Source organism: Lissotriton vulgaris, chromosome 12 (assembly GCF_964263255.1).
Source record: "Lissotriton vulgaris chromosome 12, aLisVul1.2, whole genome shotgun sequence".
Classification (NCBI taxonomy): Eukaryota; Metazoa; Chordata; class Amphibia; order Caudata; family Salamandridae; genus Lissotriton; species Lissotriton vulgaris.
Window position 1 is genome coordinate 243,117,485 of NC_141700.1, and position 27,947 is coordinate 243,145,431.

At 44.8% G+C, this 27,947-nt stretch overlaps 1 protein-coding gene across 1 annotated transcript in view; it reads right to left on the reverse strand.

Annotated features, from left to right (window-relative positions):
- Positions 1-27,947, reverse strand: part of LOC147673861 (uncharacterized) — a 1,240,526-nt gene that overhangs the window by 454,944 nt on the left and 757,635 nt on the right. The window contains exon 7 of the mRNA XM_086947748.1: positions 6,027-6,151. Within this exon, the coding sequence (XP_086803874.1) occupies positions 6,027-6,151 (125 nt within the window). The remainder of the gene's footprint in view (positions 1-6,026; positions 6,152-27,947) is intronic.

The following is a 27,947-nucleotide window of genomic DNA, read 5'->3' on the forward strand; positions in this document are numbered from 1 at the left end:
TCTTTATGCCATGGGGCTGATAGGTGTGCTTCTGTATGAATGCGTGTTGGTTTCTAAGTCATGGGGTGCACGACTGATCTATACACAGGGATGCCTGTAATGTTGTACTGTGTTTGTGTGTGTGCATGAATGTCTGCAGGTCGGATGCGCGGTGTAAGTACATGGATATCTGTGGACAAGCTCCTCTGCGTATACATGCGTGAATGTGTCTGCAGTAGGAGATCTGTGTATTCATGCACTTTATTAGATTTTTTTCCTATAGTCTTGGCCAAGGTCAATACATAATACATTCCTAAGTGTAGGTTAAAGTGGTATTGTCAAAATGTGCCCTGTAAACTGCACCTTTTGACTGATCCCAAGAGTTGCCATATAGCAGCAGGCTGTGGAGCTTCCCGCCATCTTGAAGGCACGAGGAGTGTTCACGCGCTGCTCCGTGCTGAGTGTTAGCTCCACCTCTCCATCCCTAGGATCATTAAACCTGCTCACATTGTCCAGGGGTCGCACTAATGCCTCCACCTAGGGCATTATCACCGAGCGCACAGTACGTAGGAATGTGAGGAATGTCTACACCAATCAGCTCCCCTGAAACTCAGCCATCAATTACCAGTGCGAGCATGCAGCCCCTGATAGCCGAGAGGCCAAGTGTCCAGACAAGGGCCGGGAATGCCTGGCCACTTGCATGGTGAAACCGCGGTGTGGGAAATAAAACGTGCGCTTCCAAACCCAGATACCTTAATTATGCCCAGAGCAGTTTGACTGAGGAAAAAAAAGACAAAAATCGATGGCAACTCTGGTCTGCCTGGAGAACTTCTTCTTTCTCGTTGTTTTACAAACTTAGGTTTGAAAATGCATCTGTGTCCTTTGGGAGCAGGTAAATGACGTCCACTCATTTCAGCAGGTATATTTTTTTAACCAGTAAACTTAATGTACAGTCTCTGTGAGTCGTAAATAGTTCAATCTCCATGAAGTTCAAGTTCAAGTTCAAAAATTTGTATAGCGCACTACTCACCCAGAGGGTCTCAAGGCGCTTGAGGGAGGTGAGGGGGGTACTTTATTTATCGAATATCCAAGTTTTAAGTTGCTTTCTGAAGGAGAGGTGGTTCTGTGTAAGGCGGAGGTGGGTGGGGAGAGAATTCCAGATTTTGGCCGCTAAGTAGGAGAAGGATCTTCCCCCCATGGTGGATCTGTTGATGCGCGGAATAGCAGCGAGGGCCTGATTGGACGAACGGAGTTGGCGGGTGGGGTAGTAAAAGGACAGGCGCGTGTTTAGGCATTCGGGTCCTAGGACGTAGAGGGCTTTGTGTGCGTGGGTGAGGAGTCGGAAGTTATCCTCTTGTTGACGGGGAGCCAGTGGAGGTCTTTCAGGTGACCGGAAATGTGAGCCTGGCGGGGGATGTCTAGTATGAGTCTGGCTGAGGCGTTTTGGATGCGTTGGGAGTTTTTTCTGTAGTTTGGCTGTGGTTCCGGCATAAAGGGCGTTGCCGTAATCCAGTCGGCTTGTGACTAGTGCGTGGGTGACCGTTTTTCTTGTTTCGGTGGGTATCCAGCGGAATATTTTTTTGAGCATGCGTAGGATGTTGAAGCATGATGAGGAAACGGCATTGACTTGCCTGGTCCTCGAGAGGGAGGAGTCCAGGATGAAGCCCAAGTTACGTGCGTGGTCCGTTGGTTTGGGTGCGTTTCCCAGGGCCGGTGGCCACCATGAGTCTTCCCAAGCAGAAGGGGATGAACCTAAGATTAGGACTTCCGTTTTGTCCGAGTTCAGTTTTAGACGGCTGTCCTTCATCCACTCGGCAACATCTTTCATTCCTTCGTGTAAGTTGGTTTTGGCGGTGTTTGGGTCTTTGGTGAGGGAGAGGATAAGCTGGGTGTCGTCGGCGTAGGAGATGATGTTGAGGTTGTGTTGGCGCGCGATGGATGCCAGGGGACTCATGTATACGTTGAAGAGGGTGGGCCTGAGTGATGATCCTTGAGGTACGCCGCAGATGACTTCGGTGGATTCTGATCTAAAAGGGGGGAGGCGGACTCTCTGTGTTCTTCCGGAGAGGAACGAGATGACCCAGTCCAATGCTTTTCCTTGTATTCCGACGTTGCTGAGGCGTTGTATGAGGGTGCTATGACAGACTGTGTCGAAGGCTGCGGAGAGGTCAAGTAGGATGAGGGCAACTGTTTCCCCGTTGTCCAGAAGTGTTCGAATGTCGTCTGTTGCTGCAATGAGTGCGGTTTCGGTGCTGCGTTTGGCTCGGAAGCGGGACTGTGAGGGGTCGAGGGATTTGTTGGATTCGAGGAAGGCGGCTAGCTGATTGTTGACGGCTTTCTCAATGACTTTGGCAGGGAATGGGAGGAGCGAGATGGGACGGTAGTTCTTAAGTTCAGTGGGGTCTGCTGTGGGTTTCTTCAGAAGGGCGCTGGGTTCAGCGTGTTTCCAGCTTTACAGGAAGGTAGCAGAGTTGAGGGAGCAGTTGATGACGTCTCGAAGATGGGGTGCGATGATGGAGTTTGCTTTGTTGAAAATGTGGTGGGGACATGGGTCGGTAGGCGATCCTGAGTGGAGGGTGTTCATCAGGCGGATGGTGTCTTCAGTGGTGATTGGCTTCCAGGCGCAAAGGTTGTTAGAAGGGGGATTTGGTTCAGGGGTGGGTGGAGTGGACTGGTCTCCTGATTGGTTTTCAAAGCTGTTATGTATGTCGGCGATTTTCTTGTGGAAGAAAGAGGCTAGGGAGTCGCAGAGGTCTTGGGATGGGGTGATGTCGTTGGTGCCGGCGGTGGGGTTGGTAAATTCTTTGACGATGTTGAATAGTTCCTTGCTGTTGTGGGCGTTGTTGTCAAGTCGATCTTTGAATGCTGATTTCTTGGTGGATGAGATCAGTTGGTGGTGTTTGCGGGTGGCGTTCTTGAAGGTGGACAGGTTGTCGTTGGTTGGGTTTTTTCTCCAGGCTTTTTCGAGGGTATGACAGAACTTCTTGGATGTCTTAAGGTCATCGTTGAACCAGGGGGCTTTTTTGTTACTTTGTCTTATTTGATGGTTTTTCAAGGGTGCTAAGTCGTCGGCGCTGTGGGTGATCCATTGTGTGAGCTTGGTGGCAGCCTGGTTTGGGTCCGATGATTTGGCAGGAGGGTTTTTGTGGAGCGAAGTGAGGAGCTGGTCGGTGGTAATTTTGTTCCAGTTTCTTCGGGGAATTGGTTGTGGGAGGTTGTGGGTCGTGGTCTTTTTGTAGTTGAAGTGAACGCAGCTGTGGTCCGTCCAATGGAGAGCTGTGGTGTGGTTGAAGGAGATGTGCTTGCTGGAGGTGATGATTGGGTTGAGCGTGTGCCCGGCGTAGTGGGTGGGGGTATCAACAAGTTGTATTAGTCCGAGATTGGCCAAGTTGTCCAGGAGGGTGGTGGTGTTGCTGTCATTTTTCTTTTCCCGGTGGAAGTTGAGGTCTCCCAGTAGAATGTAGTCCTCAGATGAGAGGGCGTGTGGGCTGATGAAGTCAGTGATGTCTTCGCTGAATTGGGTGCGGGGTCCTGGTGGTCTGTAGATGAGACATCTGCCGTCAATTGATAAAGTATAAACCATAGGCAACTGCCCAATTGGGCCGTATACCGGGGGAATGTAATAGAGTCAATTTGATGGCATTAGCAAGAAAGGCTTGACCTGCTCGCCCACCCCAGCATCCCCACAGGAGGCCACCCAAGAGCCTCCGAGCACCCCTCAAGGCATTGCTGCTGCATTATCACCTGAACAGACCTGGAATGAGGGAGGGAGGAGGGCGTTTTCCAACCCTGAGTGCCCTCAGACGGGCGGGCAGGGTTGGCGGCCGCAACAGTTGCGGGCCTGGGGGGAGCAGATAGCCTTCCTGAGCCACTCCAGACTGGAGCCTGCCGGCCACAGCGGCCTTATCAGTCTGCTCACTTCCTCCGGGATTAGCCTTTATTGCCCCAGATACCAGCCAGGGGGTGGCTACGAGGCCCGAGCCGGTGGCCGAGCTGTGGCTCCTGCGCCCACGGAATGTGGCAGCCGGAGCACCAGGAGCAGGCGCGGCAGGGCAGGCGACCCACCTTGCCTCTGCTCCGCTGCCGCCCTGGTATTGCAGGCTCACACTTAAGAGCCAGACGGCGGCTCAGCCTTCACACTCCCTTTAATGTCGGTCCCTTTGATAAAGGCGTCCCCTGGGAGTCTCTGACAGATGGGAAATTATACCAAGAAAAACATACATTGCGCAAAGTCTACGTGACAAAATATGGCCAGGTTCCAGAGGCTTTTAACAATGCTTTAGTCATCCAGGTGCCTTCCTTCTGGGAGCACACTTAAAGGGGAGGTCAGAGATCAAAATGTGCGCCTAGATCGTTTGACGCACGCAGGAGTGAGGCCCAAATACTGCAAGGTTGGAGAAAGGGCAATGTTTTTTATACAGTGCCAACTCTGAAGGGAAGCTGCTTCAAAGCTTTTTAGAGGGGAAAAGGTGTACGGGAAAGGATGGCAGGTTACTGGCAAGTGGGAGTTTAATCCGTTTTCAAATCAAAAGAAATAGTTCTAGACAGGTAATGCTCAATTACATTAAGAATAATCCACCGCGAATATTACGTTGAAAAGAAAAACACAGTTCTGCACTGCGAAGTTTTCCGATCACTGATTTGAACCATACAGTGTGTCATTGCACCTCAGCAGTCTCATCCCACGGCACCGATATAACAGTGAGTGGCAGAAGAAGCACCTAGCAAGCATTTTGAGACCGTCTACATTTTAGAAGCAATCAGTGCGCCGCATTGCGGTCGCCATAGCTTGCATCAGACGCAGTGCAGCGAGCAAGAAGGGGAGATGAAGATGACGTAAGACTGAAGCAAGGTGGCCTAGAAGAGACTGGCAGACAATTTCTCGCTATCAAGACGAGGTGACGTAAAATGAAATCACTCATAAACCGCAAACCAAGACTGCAGCTGGGCTCCGAGGCGCTGGGCGGAAGCCCCATCCGCCGATTGTGCCGGAGCATGTGCGACCTGCATCACCGTACTCGGCGCCGGCTGGGCAACAATGGCGGCCACAAAGCTTTCGAAGCTTTCGGATTCGGGGGTGTGTTTTGCTGTCCTGAGTGACGGACGACGTCACGAGCTAAAGAACAGCAAAACTTATGCCCCCGAATCCGAAAAAGACGGGGCTAAATCGGAGTGGCGCATCTCTCCTCCAATGACTGGCCTCCGTTTAGGAAGCCAGCCAATGGAGGAGAGACAGGGCAGGGAGGCGGTTCCAAATGCTACTAAGGAACATTAATTCTCCGACTCCAGACTGCACAAGCGCAGCCTTTAGGTCCTCCACCTAAAAAAGGACACTGAAAATAAAGTGATATAGTCAACGAACGCAGATGAAACAAAGGAGGGGAGACCTATGAATGAAGAACATATTGAGGTTGAAATATCAGGACTTGATTGGCCATTTATCCAATAGGGCATTTTCTCGGGAGGCTGGAGCTTTTGAAAGCTGGGTTTAATGTGGATGGCTACAGCTTCTGTCGTGCTCTCCAGCACCTTGAAATGTATGCCACCAAGCACAGGAATAAGTGGGGTTGTGGGATATTGAGAGAGATAGAGATATAAAAATATCAAAGTGGCACGTCTTTGAACATTTTTGCCAGAGCTGTTCATTTGATTTGCAGTCCCAGTTTGGAAGAATGTTTTGGGACACCTATGTAGAGTGTCCAACTGGAAGTTAAGCGAGACAAAAAGGTACTCATCTCCAGTTTTTATAAGAATGCAGTTACAGATAGAGAATAGTTTTCTGGCATGCATCCAGCTGGATAGGAGCTTGTACCCACACTTAAAATGTACTTATGCACCAGGTAGATGTGTCATGTGATTTGTGCTGTGGAAGGCAGAGGAAAGCATTTGAACACCTTTCCAAGGTCAGACATGGGAATGCCCTTGGAGCCCTATACAAGCGAAGACATACGAACACCCTTACCGACATTTTTAAGTTGGAGAGGCAGAGTAAAGGTGGTTACAAGAATGTGAATCCAAAGTAGGAGCAGGTTCGCCTCTGTACTTACTTGAACTTGCTATTGAGGACGATATCATCGGAGAAGCCACATCTATTGAAGAACTTGACTGCACCACTATCCGCATGAGTCACAATGGCATCGTACAAGCCAACCAGAGACGGGTCTTGCAGCAGCTAAAAGAAGCAGAGAGAATCCATGTCAAAGTTGACCGACTGGATGCAAAAGGTTTGTTCATGCAGAGGTGGAACACTAGGTGGCATGTCAGTCTTCACAATGTGAGCAAATGAAAATCAACCTTCTGAACAGGAGAGGATTCTGCTTGCTCTCTGATGGCCCCATATTGTGATATGTAACCTCTTGTACGTAGGAAGACAAAGGGCATCATAGACAATAGAACATCAGACAATGACCATGTTGGTCTTCGGTTATATGGTGTAGATTTCTGGTGGTGGAACAATTTTCAGAGTGGGGTTGCTGGCCTTAGTGAACACGAAATTAATATCACAGAACTCATCAATGCTTATGTCACTGAGCAAATAAGCATATTGAGGTACCTATGTGTTGTGAGAGAGGCTTGCATGGATTTTCTACTAAGACATGTTTGGAAAAATGGGCTAAAGGTTTCATGAAACATTATTCCAAATTGATTTTTTAAGATGTTATAGTTTATAAAGTTAGGTCTGAAGGAAAGTGTGAGGCCTTTTCTATGGGTTCTGTCTATTTGGGGTTAGTGGACCTTACCCAGTGTGGGAACGGTAATTTACAATTGGTGTCCCTGGGTCACACTACTGTCACACTCCAAATGAATAATCAGGAACTCTATTTTTGCCCTTGATTCTCTCAGGGTATCAGCATCGAGCAATCACTGCTTATAGATTTGAAACTCAGAATGGCAGGTGACAACATAAATAACAGTTTATGTAGAATGTTCAGTATGTGGAAATCGCAGGAATTACTGTAAGCATAAGCAGAAGCCATTTTGTTTGTGGCATCCATTTGCATTTGAATTACCACGGGGCGTATCGTTCAAGGAACCAAGTAGGTTACTAACCAGAGGAACAGAAGCTGCAAATTGTGCAAGCATCTCCTTTGGACCACGAACGCCCATGAGGCGGAATTCCACCGCCCTCTGAGTTTTTCTTCCAGAGTGGGAAGAAGACTACATTTTATATAAGGAAACAATTTTTGTTTTCCTATTCACATCGGATCGAGGGCAGGGCGCTCCTTAGTGTGTGCGCACCACCCAGATCCAATTCTCTTTTTCCTCTTGGTCCTGACGAAAACCCACACTTATAAGAGGTTGAAAAATGTAGACCTAAGCCTTTCATTTAACTCACATAGCACACTTAGCTATTTTTATTAAACACTACACGTCTCTAACACCGAAGTCTACTTAATTAGACAAAGGTGCTACAGTTCTTTTATCCAGGTAACCAGTCACTCAGGAATAAAGTCTTGAAGTGAGTAGGTCTGGCCGCCTTTTTAATTCACTTACCCCCTTTTTTTATCACTGCACATATAAAAAGAGAAAAAATACCCGCTCCACTGTAGTCAGGTGTCACAGCACACCCTGTTGGCACACGGCCTTCGGGGTGGGACCCCAATGATGAAGCATGTCACCAACCAGGTTGGTGAGTGAGGGGTCTTCTAAGAGGATATGCTATATCCAACAGTAAGGTTGGGCTCAAGGGCTTAATTAGGCCTTAAGCTTTAGGCGCAGAGCTTTTCTCTGCCTTGCCTTCAGGGGGCACTCCTCCATTTGTTTTTTGATCCATTTGCATTAGCCATGTGCTGGCTATGTGCTTCTGCCATCTTCACTGTTGCCTGCCTTTCTACTTCACTTGAGTCACCAATTGTAGTTAACTCCTTCAGTACTGAGCCAGAGCACTGCGCATGCTCAGAAAGGCCTGTAGCTGCTAGAATGTACCTGTTTTAGAATGTAACTGTCAGGCTATTTCAACTGACTAAGCTGTATTATGTACCCTCCCACGTTGCTGAGTAAGTGGTTTCTGTATGCCCATGTTAGTCAATAACTATTCCTTTATGTGCTTATACCTCCTCTTTGGGTCTCCATGCTTGTTCAGCAACAAAGTAGATATATAAACACCATGGTCCCTGTATTCCTTGTACTATCTCATACAGTGCCCGAGGCTCCTACATCAATGTAGTCCCACTCATGAGTGATTAATAAACGTATTGTTTTGAAATTTCAGCCTCTGTGCCAATCTCTATCTTGTTAGTTTAAGGAAAAGTGGACTGATAAAGGTGAACCCCTGCAGCAGTGAGCCCCTACAAAGGCCTATTTTCCACAAGTCCAGAGATATACTTTAAAAAAGAAAATTACTTTAATAGCAAGCAAGCAAAAAAGTACACATAAAATGTGATGTGCATAGAAAACCAGGCAGTCCTACCTCTTTCTGGGCCCAAGTTACCACATTAAACAAATGTTGTTAGCTGCCTCGCTCTGGACAGTAGATTTCCAGTTAACACTGAGTGCAAAGGCCAATGTTAAACAATGAGACAAGCTCCAGACTTACTTTACATTTGGAAGCATTTTAGTTTTGTAGCACTGTTATAGGAGCACAACTACCAGACACTAAGATACAATATTGCGAAAGTGATTTGAGGGTAAGGAATGCTGCAGAAATGTAAATAAACACACAACCCACACATAGCAAGATCCCAGTCTTGATACAAAAGTTTCTGGGTGCTCCACTGTATCCTTCAGGTTGACTCACTGCAGTGCAGTAGGACATACAACTGGACTACATTTGGGGACAGAGGCTGGCTGTTGGGCCAGTACTTATTAGATGTTCTTTTAGCTTTTGGTGTAGGGATAGGGTCCTGTATCTTAGAATCTACCATTCATGGTCAATATCACAGTGGTGTGGGAAACCATGGGTCAAAGGCACCAACAATAGGCCTGAAGAGTTCATTGGTCACTTAGCTGGACGGGGTAATTGACCAATGCTTCTAGCTAAATATCTCTTGACCCATAGCTGCTTGACAGGTGTTTCCCAAAACTTGGGATAAGGGCGAACTTCTCCAGTCAATGAGAATGGACCCTGCAAACAAGGTCAAAGACAAGCTGTATCCAAGTTCCATTCAATGTTAAAGGTAACAGTTGCAGGAACTCCACAGGTATTGCACACTCATACACCCTGATTTATTTAACACCTTGCCTGCTGCCTTGATTCCTCCCCGGTGCTGGACATCCCTTAACTGGGTGTCGTGATGACGGAACCATTCCGTCATCAGAACAGCTCAACCGTGACTGATGACGGAATGGTTCCGTCACCAGCATCGAAGGGGTTAAGTGATGGAGCAGCTTATTTTTTGCATTTTTATATATTCAGAACTCGACCTGCAGGTATTAGAGGGCTTTACATGAGACCCAGGTACATTATGCAAGGCCCAATTCATATTTTAGTCACAAGAGATTTGGCAGAGCAGAGGCGGGCGGCCTACCAAAGCTGTGCCAACCACTTCCAAGAGTCAGATTGCAAGTTTTTTGTAGTCTGGCGTGTGGGCGGTGTTGTGGTTCCCCCTGTGGCGCCCTTTCAAAGGCAGTATTGCCTTTGAAAAAGGTTCCATAATGGGAATGCCTCATAAGGTTCCTGCACGGCATGGACTGTAACGTCCACGCCGTGCAGGAACTGGTGTACATGCCCACAGGGGGTCACATGTTGTGCCCCCCTGTGTGCATACACAGGGCGCAGAGGACCAAACGAACCTGTAGGGCTACCTTTAATACCTCTCCGCCAGGGTTTTTATGGCGGTTGAACTGCCATGAAAACCCTGGCATTGAGGAAACTCGTAATATGCTTGGCGGGACCACGGCGGTCCCGCCAAGCAAATTACGGCCTCTGACCACCCTCAGGGAAAGGCGGTTCCCTGGCGGCAGTCCCAGGGAGTCCTACCGCCATAGGTGTAATGGGGCTGTCGGACAGCTGGTGCGGCGGTGGCTGGGCTGCCGCCGCTGTGCCAGACTTGCAATTAGGTCCTAAGTGATTAGTCAGAATCACAGGATGTTGAGCTGATGCCGAGACTTGAACCTGGTTCCTCAGTCGGCAGCTCTGGCTGCAACACTACATTCTCTCCCCAGGGGATGATGTTCCTTATGCACCATGCAATAACTGTACCACACATCCTTTACCAAACATGCCTTTACCATGCAGATGCCTTTACAATGCAGATACCTTTACTATGCAAGGTAAGTATATGCAATGAATATATATATATATATATATATATATATATATATATATATATATATATATATATATATATATATATATATATATATATATATATATCATTCACAAACGGTCCTGTCGCAGAGGGAACAACTTAGCAAGTCGGTGCTGGATTCGGGGCCAGGACCGGGTCCCGTGTTTCATCTTGCACAAAAAGGAAAACCAGCACTCCGCTCGTTGAATGCAGTTGAAATTTATTCAAACACTGTTACAGCCTACGCGTTTCGAACCAGATGGTTCCTTCTCACGGCAGTGTTACACAGTTGTCCTACCTTACTTTTAATTATTTATATTTTTGTGCATCTAAAAGTGCATTGTGGGACATGCAGTTTAGAGCTTATTTTACAAAATTGTTCATAACATTTGTATCATGTTGTTACATGTATGCATTCTCATGTATTTGAAATGTTCACGGCTGAATGCCCTTCATTGGATAAATGTCCAGTTAGCACTTAGATTGTGTGTCTCGGCAGTGTACTCGACTGTGCACATGGATGGAGCTTATTCCTCCGTTAAAGCTACTGTGGTTAATAACTGGATTGGCTGTGCTGACAGTTTCTATTACTCGGGCTGAGTGCCCTTGCCACTGCCTTTGATTAGACACCAAAATGTACATATACACTGATTAAGAAAAGAGCAAAAAGTTTTTTAATCATAGATTGTCTCCCAATGTTGGTTGAATTGTTAATTGTTCTAAGGCAGATTGGAGAGTACATGTATTTAGAGATGAAAGTAAAGTTCTTCATCCCCATTCAATCCTATTGGTTGTCTTGTTTTGAAACGCATGATCAGTTTCGATTCTAATCTCCTTAAGTTTAATTTCCTGTTGCCACCACGTTCGTGCTGTTGAATCATGGCCAAGCCAAAAAATTGAATGTCCTTCCATGTTTTGTTGTTATGAGTTGTCAGATGTTTGGCCATAGCATAGGTGAGGTCTTTGTTTTGTATGGCGCAAATGTGCTCCAAGATCCTTTTCTTTAGAGCACAGGTGGTACTTCCAATGTACTTCTTCCCACAGTAGCATTGTAGCATGTAGATTACGAAGCTGGTTTCACATGTTATGTACTCTCTGATGATGTACGTTTTGCCTTTTGGATCAGTTAATGTCTTCATATTTTTTCCTATCTTGCAGGCCTTGCAAGTACTGCATTTAACAAATCCTTTCTTCTTTTCAGTTAGCCAATTGTTCATTTTCTTGTCCTCATAATGGCTGTGTACTAGATGATCTGAAAGGTTCGGAGCTCTCCTGTAGGTCATTAAAGGTCTTTCTCCCACATTTTTACCTATGTCTGGGTCTTTTTGGATCAAATGCCAGTATTTGCTGAGTATTTTCTGTATTTTGTGACATTCTTTGATGTATATGATGATCATCCTGGGGGGTTCGGTCTTTGTTTGTTTCCCGTTGGCATTGATGTCTGATGATTTAGGTAGTAGTGTGTTGGCTCTCGTTTTATTTCTGGCTTTTCTTTCACCCTGGATGATATCTTCGTGTTTGTATCCGCGTTGTAAAAATCTTTCTTTGGTCTCATCAAAGTTTTTTTCCATTTCTTTTTCTTCAGAGCAATTTCTCCGCATTCTTAATAATTCACCATAAGGGATGCTTTTTTTCAATTTCTCGGGATGAAAGCTCCGTCCGTGCAATATGCTGTTTGTGGCAGTTTTCTTCCTGAAGGTCGTTGTTTGTATTTGATTGTTGTGTACATATACTTTGGTATCCAGGAATTCCACTTCTTTGTTGCTGATGTTATAGGTGAATTTTAAACCAACTGTGTTGTTATTCAGTTCATCAAAGAAAGTTTGAAACTCAGATCTCGTTCCTTTCCATAACAGAAAGAGATCGTCAATGTAGCGTAACCATAACGCTACATTGGCCATGTGTTGGTCGTTTTCTTCTCTCCAAGCTATGCTCCTCTCCCACCACCCCATCATGAGGTTAGCATAACTTGGAGAGAAGGAAACTCCCATCGCGGTGCCGCACTTTTGCATGTAGACCTTTTTGTTAAAAAATAATACATTGTTGTATAGACAAAGTTTGATAATCTCAATCAACATTTTAGAATGGTCACGTTCTTTGATTGGTCGCTGCATGAGGAAATATTGTACTGCTTGGATGCCTATCTCATGTTCTATCGATGTATATAGTGAGATGACATCGATGGTAACTAGCATGTACGTTGGTTGCCATTGGGTATCCATTAGAATACGCAAAAAGTCTCCAGTGTCTTTAATGTACAAACTTAAAGTAGGTACAATGGGAGATAGGAAATGGTCAACATATTCTGAGATATGTTCATACAGACTGCCGCAGCTGGAAATAATTGGTCTGCCTGGGGGTTTGTTTAGTGTTTTGTGGATTTTGGGAAGGAAATATATAGTTGGTGTGATAGGATGTTCCACCATGAGAAATGTCTTTTCCTCCTCCGTTATTAATCCTTTTTCTTTCCAAGTGTGTAATTTCATTCCTAGCTCATTTTTAAATCTTGGTGTCGGATCTTGTGTTACACAGGCATAGTTTTTAGTGTTCCCTAATTGTCGCATTGCCTCTTCCACATAATCCACTTTCTCCATGATCACTATATTCCCACCCTTGTCGGCTGGTTTTATCTCAATCATGGTGTTTTCTTTCAAAGTTTTTATTGCCAGGCGTTCTGATTTGGATAGATTTTCTTTTCTGATGTTTTCAGTTTGTTCCATTTGTTCCAAATCTGCCAACACTAGTTCATAAAAGGTGTCGATTTTGTTGCCAGGGTTCAAGATAGGACAGAACTTGGATTTATTTTTAAATTCTGTCGGTCTTCTCTTGCCAGTTGTCACGTCCATTTCCTGTGATATTTGCGTATCTGTCACTTCGGAGGCCTCTGTTTGATTGGCTAGTTCGTATGCCGTGCGTAGACATGGAATTTCATTCGTCATGATTTCACTAGCTGTATCAATGGATTCCTGGATGTTTGTGGTCGAGGATGAAGGTGGTATCAACTTTTGATGTGGGAATTTCATGAAATGTTTTTGAAGTTTGAGTTCCCTCACATATTTGTAGAGGTCAATTTTTGTGTCCACAATGTCTTGGTGTATCTCAGGACAGAATGACAGGCCTTTATTTAGGAGTCTGCGTTCATCTTCAGAAGGTGTATATCTGGATAAATTTGTTATTAGGTCAGGCAGTTTCCTATCATTAGGTTTTTTATTGTTTATTTTTTGGAAGGTTTGCGGTTCCGCAGGTTGTATCCGCTTGCTTTTGCTCCTTCCTCTCCTTGTTTTGCGTTTTGTCCTCTTGATTGATAGGTACCCCTTCCCATTGGTCTCGTTGGTTGACAACTTCTGTTTCTGGTTCTTCCTCTCGGAGCCTGTTGTTCCTGGTACACCAGGGTCAGTTTGTCTAAAAAAGAAAGCCTTCTAATGTTTCTGTTGGTGCGTTGTTCTCCCTCACTGACCTCAGACTCAGGTTCGCTGGATGATGGTGTTGTCATTGGTTCGCCTGGTGATTTCCATTGTTGTTTATAGATGTCATACTTCTTGGCAAATGTCAGAATTGTGCCGAATTCGTAATCATCTTCATCTCTACGGAATTTTCTTTGTTTCCTCAATTGTACTTCCTCCTCGTGTTTGTCTAGATTTTTATCCATGTCTATGTGCAAATTTTTGACAGTCCCGCTGTCTTCTTTTAGGGCTGTGATTTGATTTTCAATATCCCTTATTTTATCGTGGAATTCTTCTACATCTTTTCTCGCATATTTGATGATAATTAGCATCATATTGCGTGAGCAGTCCATGTTGTTGATACCCCATTCCTCTAGCATCTCCGGTTTAGTGTCTGGATGGTTAGGGAGGGTGAAGATTCGCAAACCCCTTGGGACCATTTTGTGTTCAATGTATTTCTCAAGGGTGATTATTTCCCATGATCTTGATATTTCCTTTGGCATTAGCTTCTCTAGTTGCGAAAAAAGCTGTTTGGCTGTGATTGTTGTGGGTTGCGATTCTTTTCTCGTTTCCTCTCTCCCTCGATCCGGTCTTTCAGTGCCTTTTAGGAATAGGCTTTCTGCGACTGTTATTCTTTTAGCGGCACGTTCCTCCATTGTGATTTGTTTGAAAAGGGCGTATTTTAATAATATTTGTATTATTTTGCTCTCTTGTTCAATATAATTGAGCGTATGTTTAGACAACTTTTCACAGTCTTTTGTTAGAAGTTCGTCAATGGGTTCCCTTTACGGGATATCATTGGTTAACAGTGTATTTTATTTCTCCAACGAGTGAGGTCAAACTCTGAACAGAAAAGGTTTCGTTCATGTACGTCCTTTTGCAAGTGAGATATTGACTCCGTGACCTTACTTCGACATACAGCGCTTCACTTTCACACACCGTTCCGCTTACCTGGGAGACTCCCGGTAGTGTCCGCGTCCTTCGACCCAGCACTCCGGCGCTCGACCAGTGGGTGTGGAAGGAGTCTTGCTCGTTTGTTTGCTCAATCAGCTGTCAGCATCCGGGCGCCTTCACTCGCCAGCTCAGTCCGCGGCGTCAGCAGGTTACCGGCGTCTCCGATGCGGTTCTCCAAGGATGATTGAAAGTATGTCGGGTTCTCCTCTGTATGTTAATACCATTCACAAACGGTCCTGTCGCAGAGGGAACAACTTAGCAAGTCGGTGCTGGATTCGGGGCCAGGACCGGGTCCCGTGTTTAATCTTGCACGAAAAGGAAAACCAGCACTCCGCTCGTTGAATGCAGTTGAAATTTATTCAAACACTGTTACAGCCTACGCGTTTCGAACCAGATGGTTCCTTCTCACGGCAGTGTTACACAGTTGTCCTACCTCGACTGTGCACATGGATGGAGCCAAACCAGTTATTAACCACAGTAGCTTTAACGGAGGAATAAGCTCCATCCATGTGCACAGTCGAGTACACTGCCGAGACACACAATCTAAGTGCTAACTGGACATTTATCCAATGGAGGGCACTCAGCCGTGAACATTTCAAATACATGAGAATGCATACATGTAACAACATGATACAAATGTTATGAACAATTTTGTAAAATAAGCTCTAAACTGCATGTCCCACAATGCACTTTTAGATGCACAAACATATAAATAATTGAAAGTAAGGTAGGACAACTGTGTAACACTGCCGTGAGAAGGAACCATCTAGTTCGAAACGCGTAGGCTGTAACAGTGTTTGAATAAATTTCAACTGCATTCAACGAGCGGAGTGCTGGTTTTCCTTTTTGTGCAAGATATATATATATATATATATATATATATATATATATATATATATATATATATATATATATATTTTCGCTCCAAAATTACAGCGGTGTATCCCGCAAAGAAGGAAATCATTGAAAAACTAGAGAGCGAGAGAAGCCTGGACACTGATGCAGCGAAGCAGGACACCCTAAGAGAAGGGATGAGAAAACGCCTTAAAATGTATGAAGGCAAAATCCGTACCCGTAAGCATGAAAAATTTGAGCGGGACGAACGCGATTATGCATCAGGAAGGATACTGACATTCGCTAAAAAATATGACGCACCAAGAAAAGCACTGCATAACAAAGCGACAGCACAGGCAGTTGAAGAACCGGCAACAAGCGAATCGGATGCAAATATATTAGAACTATCTGATGAGGAGAACCAACAAGGGAGGAGCGGAGGAAAGAAACAAGGGATTTTTCGGGACGAGTTTCAAATAATCATGGCAAAAAACACAAGGGGGAAACCCCCGGAACCAAGAAACGCAGGAAAACCAGGAGAGGGGGGCACGGGAACAGAAGGAGTAGGTTCCCTGATGATGACCAGGAGCAAGAAGAAATACAACAGGCGATGGTGAGCGGAGATGCCTCCGATAACCTCACAATCATCAATTTGACCTCATGTGTTCTTACAGAGACTGTTCTTACAGAGACTGAGGAAGAGGTACTACAGTTGGGATTGACCTTCTGCCCCAAGAAGAAAATCGAATATACGCAAACACAGATCGATCTTTTTAAATTTGCCAGGAAACTTACGTTGCATAAATTCTTTAAGCTACGCCCTAAGAGAGTGGAAGGGCGTGATAAGAAAAAGACTCCTCTTGACACAGACATTTTAACAGTGCGGGATGTATCAGCAGTACAGGACCTTGAGGAACTACAGAGAGAATCGGTGGAAGAAGCAATTCCGGCTGGATTTGCAGGTATAGAACAAAGAAGCGCTCTAACGAACTTCAGGCCAGTATCCACTTTTGTTCCTCAAATGCCGAATGACATTGTTGATACTTTTGTGGAAAGGGTCACCAAGAACCTGATGAAAATGCGTTACTGTGACAATAGAGGAAAAACTGATTGTAACTTTACAAAAGAACAATATAAGGCAATTGAAGATCTGACAAGTAACCCTCTATTAATTTTGAAACCTTCTGATAAAGGGGGGAATATTGTATTGCAGACGGTGGAGGCATACAATAAAGAAGCATTAAGGCAATTGAATAACATTGAGTCTTATGCTAGGGTAAAGAAAGACGTATATGAAAAAAGCATTGGGGAATGTCATGAAATGTTGAGAAAATGGTATGGGAAGGGGATGTTAGAAACGGAAGAATATTTATTTTTGAGAAAATTGAATCTGATTACCCCCTAAGGTACATAAAAATGCCCTCAGTCCGCCAGCCAGACCAATTGTGTCAACTATAGGGAGCCTGGCAGAACATATTTCGATCTACATTGACCACTTTCTATCTGAGTTTGTGGTCAAATTAAGATTGTATACGAAGGACACGAAGGATTTTCTGGGGAAACTAGAAAAGATAACCTGGAGAGAAGGGGACTTGATGATAGCAATGGATATCACAAGCTTGTACACCAGTATTGCACATCCCCAAGGGTTGGAGGCGATACGATACTATTTGAGTAACAGAGAAGCTAAATACACCGAACACAACAATATGTTGTTAAAATTCTTGAGATTTTGTTTACACAATAATATCTTTATCTTTGAGGATCAGCACTTCCAACAAGTGTCAGGGACTGCGATGGGAACCTGCTTCGCCCCCAGCTACGTGAATTTATTCGTGGGCTGGTGGGAGGAGCAGGTGGCCTGGGCAGCAGAAAAGGGGTCATGGACGGAGAAGATAGTCACCTGGCACAGATATATAGATGACCTCTTCATTATTTGGAGGGGTCCGAGAGATAGTGCTGAGGAGTATATAAGATTATTGAATAACAACATTTACAACTTCGAATTCACGGTGGAGATGAGCACACAGTCTGTCAATTTCTTAGATCTAGAAGTGACAGTTATTGAAAATAAGATATGCACCAAGTTGTATCGTAAACCCACTGCGGGTAACTCGATCTTACATGCCCGCAGTGGGCACCCTCCTAGATTGATAAACAGCATCCCATATGGAGAGTTACTCCGTATAAAGAGGAATAACACACGTGAGACAGACTTTAAGAGGGATGCGGGAGAATGTGTAAAAAGATTCCGCAAACGGGGGTACAGTGTACAGACTTTGAAGGGGGATAAAACTAGAGTGGACATCTGAAAAGGGAAAAACTACTAGAACCCCGTACTGAGGGTAGTGAAAAGAAAGATAAGAAGGTAGGGTTTAGAATGATCACCACCTTCTCGAAAGGTGCCACAAGACTCAGGCAAATATTCAGGAAACATTGGGGCCTGCTACAAATTGACCCTGTTATTGGCATGGACATTCCAAGGAGACCCCTCCTAACGTTCCGTAAAGCCAGGTCACTCAGAGACAGCCTCACATGTAGTTATAAGAAAAAGGAACAGAAAGGATTTGCGAAGGAGGTTAGAGGTTTTCATCCCTATAGAAAATGCAAAGCCTGTGTGAGAAGCAAGAAAGTGGCTACCTACAAAATACCAGGAATAGAGAAACCAAAGATGATAAACAAATTCCTGACTTGTACTACTCCCTACACGGTGTACTGCTTGCAGTGCCGGTGTGGGTTGAAGTACGTGGGAAGCACTATACACCAGTCCAAGATTAGAGTATTAGAACATGCCAGGCCCATAACAAATGGCGACTTGACATATCCAGTGGCGCAGCATTTCAAGACTCTACATAATGGAAACAGGGATCTGTTAACGTACTTCTGTTTAGATCATGTACCCGTGAACCCCAGGAGGGGGGATAGACTGATAACCCTTAGAAGGTTGGAATCGGGGTACATAATTGACCTCCAGACGAAGGCACCTGTAGGTCTTAATACACATGAGGAATTGGCTGTACATTTGGGTGACTAGGCAGCTGTGGATAAGGATGTGAAACTGATGAAATGTGATTGTTTGGTAATGAATAGATTTTAATAATAAAATACAGTTGATGGTGATATAGGACATTGATCACGGACAGTATTTGTCCATTGAGGAGCAGGATCACATGGAGTGAGATAGTTCGACATGACACAGGCCCATTCACGGGCTACATGATGATGATGTAGGAAGTTAACACTTTCGATAGCCCATCTACGGGCTGTATTTGCGGGCAATTTATTTGCGCGATTTCGGTAAATATGGTAATAAGGTGTACATTATGATGAAATGTGATCCCAATATGAATAAGATGCCATTTTTTCGAATATGTCAGAATGAGGATGTATGTCGATTCACAATGTCTCCATGCTAAGTGTAAACTGACTGATTGCATGTTCCAAGATGGCGACCACGAATTGGTGATGTGGTCCGTTAACAATGTCAATGAAATGTGAACATAAAAAACGGCCGTTTCGGCACCGCCACGTTACCATCGACGAAGGCGAATGCCGAAACGTGTCTGGACACCGTGAGCTCAGCAATAAATCTTTTGAGCTCGCCACCCTGAGTGCTTTTCTTCTTTGCGGGGTACACCGCGGGAATTTTGGAGCGAAAATATTGCGGAGGGCACCATCCGCTGGGGAGCACCCGCCCGAGAGTACAAGGTCTCGGTGCAGATTTGGAGCAAACATATATATATATATATATATATATATATATATATATATATATATATATATATATATATATATATATATATATATATATATATATATATATATATATATATATATATATATATATATATATATATATATATATATATATATATATATATATATATATATATATATATATATATATATATGTATTATCTACTGGCGGTGGGAAGTAGATAGTTATAGTTAGGACCTATTTTCCATAGGAAATTCGCAACATTCTATTTGGAATAACTTTGTCGCCGGTTGACGAATCTTTGCAAAATTTTCAAAACTGGTGGGGCGCTCCGGTCCGCTCCTATCCTAAAAATCTCGGGTGATTCGTTAAATGGGGGCGGAGAAAAAAGGGAGTCCCAAAACGCCTTTTCCCGATGCAATTTCCCAAAGGAATCTTTAGCCGCAGCTACAGCCCGAACTGCTGAACAGAATTACACCAAATTTGGCAAAGAGGTAGACCTTGGTTCAGAGTCGTGCCTTTTGCTTAAATGGTGTAAATACGTTCAGTAGTTCCTGAGAAAATCAAAAGTAAAATCACATATTTATCTATGGCCGCGCAGGATCCGCGCACCCTGCCGAGCACGAGCTGTATTCTAATTGGCTGTCAACACTCCAAATCAGGAAGTGTTGGCAGCAATCTTGTGCCTCGGTAGAACCGAGGCATAGGAAACCTAAATAAAAAACGCTGAAAAAGCGGAAAGGGGGCAGGGTACAAACACCCTGACCTCCTAGGCCTGCTCAGGGGGTCCCACGAGGTCCCCCAGGCCCCCCCCCTTTAAAAGAAAATTGGCAAAATACGCGCGGATCTTGCCGATAAAAATAAACGAAGCACGGGCTCCGGCGCTTCATTGATAATTGGCCCCCGGGGGGACCAAATCCCGGGGGCATGTTAAAAAAAATAGAGTGTGGGGGGGCCAATCCCCACCCCACACTGCTCCGGGGACCGCCACCCCCGGGGCTTAATAGTATAATTTTGGGGGGCCTCTAAGGCCTCCCGAGCCCCGGGGACCGCCACCCCCTGGGCTCAACATAATTGAGATTGTGGGGGGAGGGGCACACTGCCCCCCCCCGAGCCCCAGGTACCACCACCCCCGGGGCTTGACTTCATTGGGAATGCGGGGCGGGGGGGGGGGTAACATTGCCCCCCGCTGCAGCTCCGGGGACCAACACCCCCTGGGGCCTATTTTTCATTAAAAAAAACTTGTGGAGGGGGGGACTCTAAATATTAAAATGTGGGGGTCCTTACGAACCCCCAAGCCCCGGGGACCACCACCTCCCTAGGGCTTTGAAGATGTTGGGAGGAGGGCCCCCTCCTGGAGCCTTGTCATGGCCCTGGGGACCGCCACCCGGGCCGGCTCCTGCAGTGTCCCGGGGTGCCCACCCTGGGACACTGCTGTATGCAATGACAGGAAGGGAGCCTCGCGGCTCCCACCCCTGTCATTGCAAACTGCTTTGCTTCATTGAAGCAAGAGCAGGGAAACCTGGTCTTGTTTCAATGAAGCAAAGCAGATTGCTTTTCCACATGGGGAGCAGCATGTTAGCTGCTTACCATGTGGAAAAGCAATGCCGGCTCCCGAAGGAGGCGGGGAGCCGGCTGGGACCCTTGGGGGATTTGGGGTCCCCAACTAAGAGGGCCAGCCCTGGGGAATGGGGTCCCGGAACTACAAGAGGCCCGGGAGGGGGGCCACGTGGCCCCCCTCCCCAAAAAAAATAAAAAAAGAGGCAGGAGGGCCCCGGGGGATGGGGTCCCTGGGGCCATAATAGGCCTGAGGAGGTGGGCCATGTGGCCCCCCTCCGATTAAAAAAACCAAAAACAATGGCCAGGCCCCAGGGGATGGGGTCCCCGGGGCCAGAAGGGGCCCGGAGGGTTCACGCGGCACCCCTCCCAAATTATAAATAACATTTTTTTTATGTGAAAAGCCGGCCCCGGGGGATGGGTTTCCCGGGGCCATAAATGGCCAGAGGAGGGGGCCACGCAGCCCCCTTACAATTTTTTTTAAAAAGTGGCCATGCCCTTGGGGATGGGGTTCCCGGGGGAATATGGCCTCGGGAGGGGGTCACACGGCCCCCTTCCCGAATTTGAGATTTTAAAAAATAAATCACGGGGCAGGTCCTGAGGGATGGGCTTCACAGGGCCAAAACATGAGAAAAAGAAGGGGGGCTACACAGCCCCCCTTCAAAAAAAAAAAAAGAAAAGACCGTCATCCCGCCGGAGGCCACGCCCCCTTCTTTCAGCACTCTGCAAACACTCCCAATGGCGCTTTTGCAGAGGGGGAAGTAATTCCCCTTGAATACTGGGGGTCCCTGGAGGCCAAGTAGCCCACCAGGATCCTCCAGGATGCGCCAGGGGCTGTGTTGCAGAGAGGTGTTCTGAGGCCACCCCTTTTTACAACTCTCTGCAACGCAGCTCTGTGGCACTTACTGGAGGTAGCTGGTGGGCTAGTTGCACCCCAGGGTCCCTCAGTATTCAAGGAGAGTTAATCCACCAACATAAACTCAGGGCGTGTTTGCACAGAGGTGGAGGGAGGGGGCGGGGCCTGAGTTCACATGTGTGCAAACACACCTTGTGGCGCGGTTTAAGTTGGGGAATGAATTCCTTGTCAATCCTGAGGGTCCCTGGGGGGCCAACTAGCCCACCAGGTACCTCCAGTAAGCGCCACGGGGTTGCGTTGCAGTGTGTTGTAAAAAGGGGCATGGCTTCTTAACACCTCTCTGCAAAACAGCCCCCTGGCGCATACTGGAGGTACCTGGTGGGCTAGTAGGTCCCCAGGGACCCACATGATTGAGGAGGAATTAATTCTCTAACTTAAAACGCGCCACAGGGCGTGTTTGCAGACATGTCACCTTAGGCCACACACCCTTCCTTCACCACTGGGCAAACGCGCCCAGTGGCACGTTTTAAGTTGAGGAATTAATTCACTTTCAATACTGAGGGTCCCCGAGCGCCAAATTGCCCAACAGGTATCTCTAGTATGTGCCAGGGAGCTGCGTTGCAGACAGGTGTTCAGAGGCCACGCCCCTTTTTACACCTCTCTGCAACTCAGCTCTGTGGCGCTTATTGGTGGTACCTAGTAGGCTAGTTTGACCTTAGGGACCCTTAGGATTGAAGGGGACTTAATCTCTCAACTTAGAATGGCCACAGGGCGCGTTTACACAGTGGTGAAGGGAGGGGACGGGGCCTGAGGTGACGTGTGCAAACACGCCCTGTGGCGCATTTTAAGTTGGGGAAAAAATTCCCCTTCAATCCTGAGAGACCATGGGGGCCAAGTAGCCCACAGGTGCTTCCAGGAAGCGCCACTGCACTACGTTGCAGGGAGGTGGTGCAGGCCGTGCCCCTTTTTACATCTCTCTGCTACGCAGGTCTGTGGCGCTTACTGGAGGTACCCAATGGGCTAGTTGGACTCTAGGGACCCTCTGGATTGAAGGGGAATTATTTCCCCAACTTTAAAAGCACCAGAGGGCGTGTTTGCACAGCGGTGAAGGGAGGGGATGGTGTAGGAAAGTGGCTCTATATATACTGGACCGAAGTAAAATCAGCCGAACTACGAATTCCGATTCACTCACCTGTTATCAGGAAAGACCCCAGTCCTGCATCTTTGAGCCCAGTACTGATCCTGAAAAGTAATTTTAACCATACTTGCCAGTAACTTTAATTTCCTTCTATAGGATATCATTGCCTGCTTTTTGCTGAAAAAGTTTCTAAGTGTCGATTTTTGAAACTTACAAATATTCCTCTATAATCAGCCGAACTACGAATTCCGATGTACTCACCTGTTATCAGGAGAGACCACAGTGCTGCATCTTTGAGCCCAGTACTGATCCTGAAAAGTAATTCTAACTGTACTTACCAGTAACTTGAATTTACTTCCATAGGCTAACATTGACTGGTTTCACTTGGAAATTCTTTTAAGTGTGGAGTTTGGGAACTTTAAAATATTCACCTAAAATCATCCGAACAACGAATTCCGATTTACTTACTTGTTATCAGGAGAGAACCCAGTGTTGCATCTTTTAGCTTAGCACTGACCCCTGAAAACCATACTTACCAGTAACTTGTATTTCCTTCCATAGTAATCCATTGTCTGGTTTTCTTTTCATTAGAAAAGTTTCTAAGTGTCGATTTTCACAAACTACAAATATTCCTTAAAAATCGCCTGTATGACTTAAATGCATTCTTTCCACTGTTTACAGTAGATGCACCAGTGCTGGATCCAGGATCCACCACTGAGTAAGAAAAAGTAACGATAACACTACTTACCTGCTAAGTGAATTTCCTCCCATAGGATAACATTGGTGATTCTATGTGAAAAAGTTTCAGTGTTAACTTTTAAAATACAATAATATTCCTTAAAAATCACTACTGTAACCAAAATGCTTTAATCAACTGTTTACAGGAGATATCCCAGGACTGAATCAAGGATCCAGTCCTGTCGTTAGAAAAGTAATCCATAAGGTAACTAATTGCATTTAACTAGAATTTCCCATTGAGCTCAATATTGCATTGTGTTTGAAATTGTGTTGCCCATTGCAATAACGGTAACTACTGTACTTAAAAGTCTATTGCCTATTTGCAAAGTATTTAAACTAAAGTAATTCATTCTGAGAAAGTATATTTTGTAACGTAATGTATAATGTAAATATAATGTAATTCAAAAAAAAAAATATCTAAAAATAAATAGTTTGAAAAAAATGTAGTAAATCAGTATAAAAAAATAAATATAACAATTAATACGTTTAAAAATTGTCATTTACAAAACCTTCGAAATTCTCTGAAAAAACCATAGGTTTCAGACATGTTATAGTTAGGAATTAGCATTTAAAAAACCTTAGAAATTCACTGAAAAAAACATTGAAATTCCTCCGTTATAGTTAGTTGTACTAACTATAACTCACACGCTCGCAATCCACTGATGATGATGTCACATATTACATCATTCATGACATGTTTAGTGACATCACTGATGACATCACTGATGACATCTCAAATTACATCACTGATGAAATCATCCATGTGACAATCTGATACATCTCATCATACACTAGTATAACCTTTTAACACTCTTTATAAAATATGGAGTATCATATTTGAAACCATTGACACACCAATACAAGTTTCTAAAAACCCACTCAGTGATTCCTACATCTACACACACATCTAAACACTTACCTATAGATTCACTCATACATGCTAACAAAGATCAATAGAACACTATTAAATATACTTATACACCTACATTGACATTACATACCAGCACACATCCTATTCACCTATGCAGTCATCCTACTCACTTATGCAAACAATTGATCATACTTACGTTTACTAAGCTACACACTTATACAAACACCACTTTATTTATTCATATAGATAGTAACTCATACTTAGTGTGTTATAAAATCACTATTACAAGTATACGGTTTTCAATACAGTCACTCATACAATCACTGAGCCTTATGTATACTTATTTATATACGACTGTCACATACACTGCCTTTTCTATTTCTAGTTTGTTGGACATGTATCATTGAGAAATATAGTTACTCATCACCGCACCCATAAAGAGATTCACTCACCCAAACAATTGTTTCCACGTGCAGTCTTAACCTCATATACCTACTAAATCAACTATTTACCCATCTTTGGACAGTCACACAACTCCCGCCCAACCACACACACATTCACTAGCCCATACAAATACTCACTTAACTAATTAATAACTAATATAGACTTTCACATAGCTAGTAACCAACTTATGTAGTAGTTTACACAACAAGAGATAGAGTGATATAGATATTCACACAGTTTAATCACTGTCCCATATATTTAGTGAGACACTTTAAATTAGTCACTTAGACAGTCAATCACAGTGCTACTAAATCCTCCATCCAGACACTTATACATCCACTCAGTCTTCAATGCAGATTGCTATATATATATATATATATTACTTATTTAAATATTGAACCAAACCGCATTCACTGGATGATGTCATCAGTGATGCCATTTGAGATGTCATCAGTGATGTCATCAGTGATGTCACTGACCATGTCATGAATGATGTAATATGTGACATCATCAGCAGTGGATTGCGGGCGTGCGAGTTATAGTTAGTACAACTAACTATAACGGAGGAATTTCAATGGTTTTGTACGAGTGAAATGTCCAGCTAACTATAACACCCCTAAAACCTATGGTTTTGTCAGTGAATTTCTAAGGTTTTTTAAATGCTCATTTCTAACTATAACATGTTTTTTTCAGTGAATATATATATATATATATATGTATATGTATATATACATATATATATATATATATTTTTTTTTTTGGTCGAGGGGGCAGGGGGGTCTGCCAATAAACCATTTTGGTTGACACATCGACTTGGAGTGCCGTCCTTTTTTACCTCTAGGAGACTCACGGAGGTGTGTGGAAACATATATATATATATATATATATATATATATATATATATATATATATATATATATATATATATATATATATATATATATATTACCTACTGGCTATCGCCAGTAGGTATATATAGTTAGGATTAATTCCCTATGGCATTTCTGAAAATTCTATGTCTAATAACTTTGGCGTTTGTGGACGGAATCGGCTGAAATTTTCAGGAAAATGGCACATTTTGTTTCTGAGCAGCCCCTGAAAATTTGGTGGGGTTTCGTCAAGGGGGGGCCGAGAAAAAAGGGGGGTCCCAAAACACGTTTTTCCCATTCATTTTTCCATAGGGCGGTTGGACTCACTTTTAGCTCGAACGGCTGAATGGATTTGCACGAAACTTGGCAAAATTGTAGGGACTGTTAGCCCGATGTGCCTTTGCTAGGTCTCAATATATGTGCTTCAGTGGATTTTGAGAAATTAACGTTTAAATCAAGATATATATCTGTAACAGCGCTCCGGGCAGCGATCCGGTCCGCTTACTTTTCGCGTTTCGGAACTTTGCGCGCAGAAAGCTGATTGGCTCTCCGGTGTCTGTCAACATTCTAAACAGTCCGGAGCGGCCGCCATCTTGTCTCTCGGTAGGATCGAGAGAGAAGAAGAGGTGAAAAACGAAGGGGGAATTTAATGAAAGGGGGCAAGGTATCCCCCTCTTGACCCCCTAGGAATGTTGTTGGGGTTATTAAAGGGTACCGTGGGGAAAAGAAAAAAAAAATGATTTTTCACGGTAGAAGCGCTTCACGGGCCGCGAACTGGGCCGCAAACTGGTAGCGAAACGGGAATTCGCCATTTTGTGCTTCGTTAATTAAATTACTAGGTATAAGGGGGTGCGGGAGACGTATCCTAATCCCCTATGTTTCCTGAGGGTGGCTGAGGAGGCTGATATATGTTGATACATCTCTTCCAGCGGCTGTGCGTGAGCTTTTTTTTTTTTTGCTGCGTGACAGTCCGGAGCGGCCGCCATCTTGTCTCTCGGTAGGACCGAGAGAGAAGAAGAGGTGAAAAACGAAGGGGGAATTTAATGAAAGGGGGCAAGGTATCACCCTCTTGACCCCCTAGGAATGTTGTTGGGGTTATTAAAGGGTCCCGTGGGGAAAATAAAAAAAATATATATTTTTCACGGTAGAAGCGCTTCACGGGCCGCAAACTGGTAGCGAAACGGGAATTCGCCATTTTGTGCTTCGTTAATTAAATTACTAGGTATAAGGGGGTGCGGGAGACGTATCCTAATCCCCTATGTTTCCTGAGGGTGGCTGAGGAGGCTGATATATGTTGATACATCTCTTCCAGCGGCTGCGCCATCTTGCCTTTTTTCCAATGCCACAATTTTGTCGTGCACGGCAGCCATTTTAGATGCCAGGCTGGTCCCAGGCTATCACCTACCCCTGCGGATGTAGTTTATGGCCCCAGCTGTAGAGAATTCAGACATGCCAACCCTCCCGATTCAGGCGTGTGACTACTGATTTCAGTGCTAGTCTCCCGCCTCCCGATTTCTGCAAGCAAAAACCCGGGGGCATATTACGAACAACTAGCGATAATTTTTGTCTCTAACTTGTTTAGAGACAAAAATTATCGCCGCACATCGGCGATTTTTATCGCAGATAAACCTTGCTATTATCGCAGAAAAGTCAGCGATATTCATGTATTATCGAGCAAATGCTCTTAGCCATGTTATCCACCTCCCATTGGATAACATGGCTAAGAACTGCTCAGGGCAGGTGTTAGATTTTGGAGATATTCGCGCTTAGCGCGAATATCTCCAAAAGTTGGTAATAGGAGATAGCGATGTTAGGGACTGTTTCCAGTCGCTAACATCTTGGCACGCCACTTTGCATGTCATTAGTGATAAGTATCACTGACATGCAAAGCGGGGCCCAAGATGGTCGCTATCTCCTTTTAGCTGTCACTAACTGGTGTTAGCGACAGCTTGGTAATAGGGAGATAATTTTATCTCCGCTTTCATGGCTTTTAAAGCCAAAAAAGCGGAGATAAACCCCCTTGATAATATGCCCCACGATTCCTTGGGGGTTTCAGCTGACAGGGCTTGGTATTGTGTTACATGGTAATTTTTCCAGGAAACGTCAGAGGGTCGATGCAGGGGTTCTAGAAGAGGTGATAAACCATTTAAGCCTCATGAACAAGCGCATGGTCTTTTAAAGATTTGTGAAGTACTCGGGGCGGCGGTGTGTGTGTGCCCTCTTTCAGGAGCGGGCGGGGGGGCACTGCCAGCAACTTGCCAGGTCAGGTAGTGTTCAACACGTGCATCACCCTTTCTCTGCCTGCTATTGCGCTCCA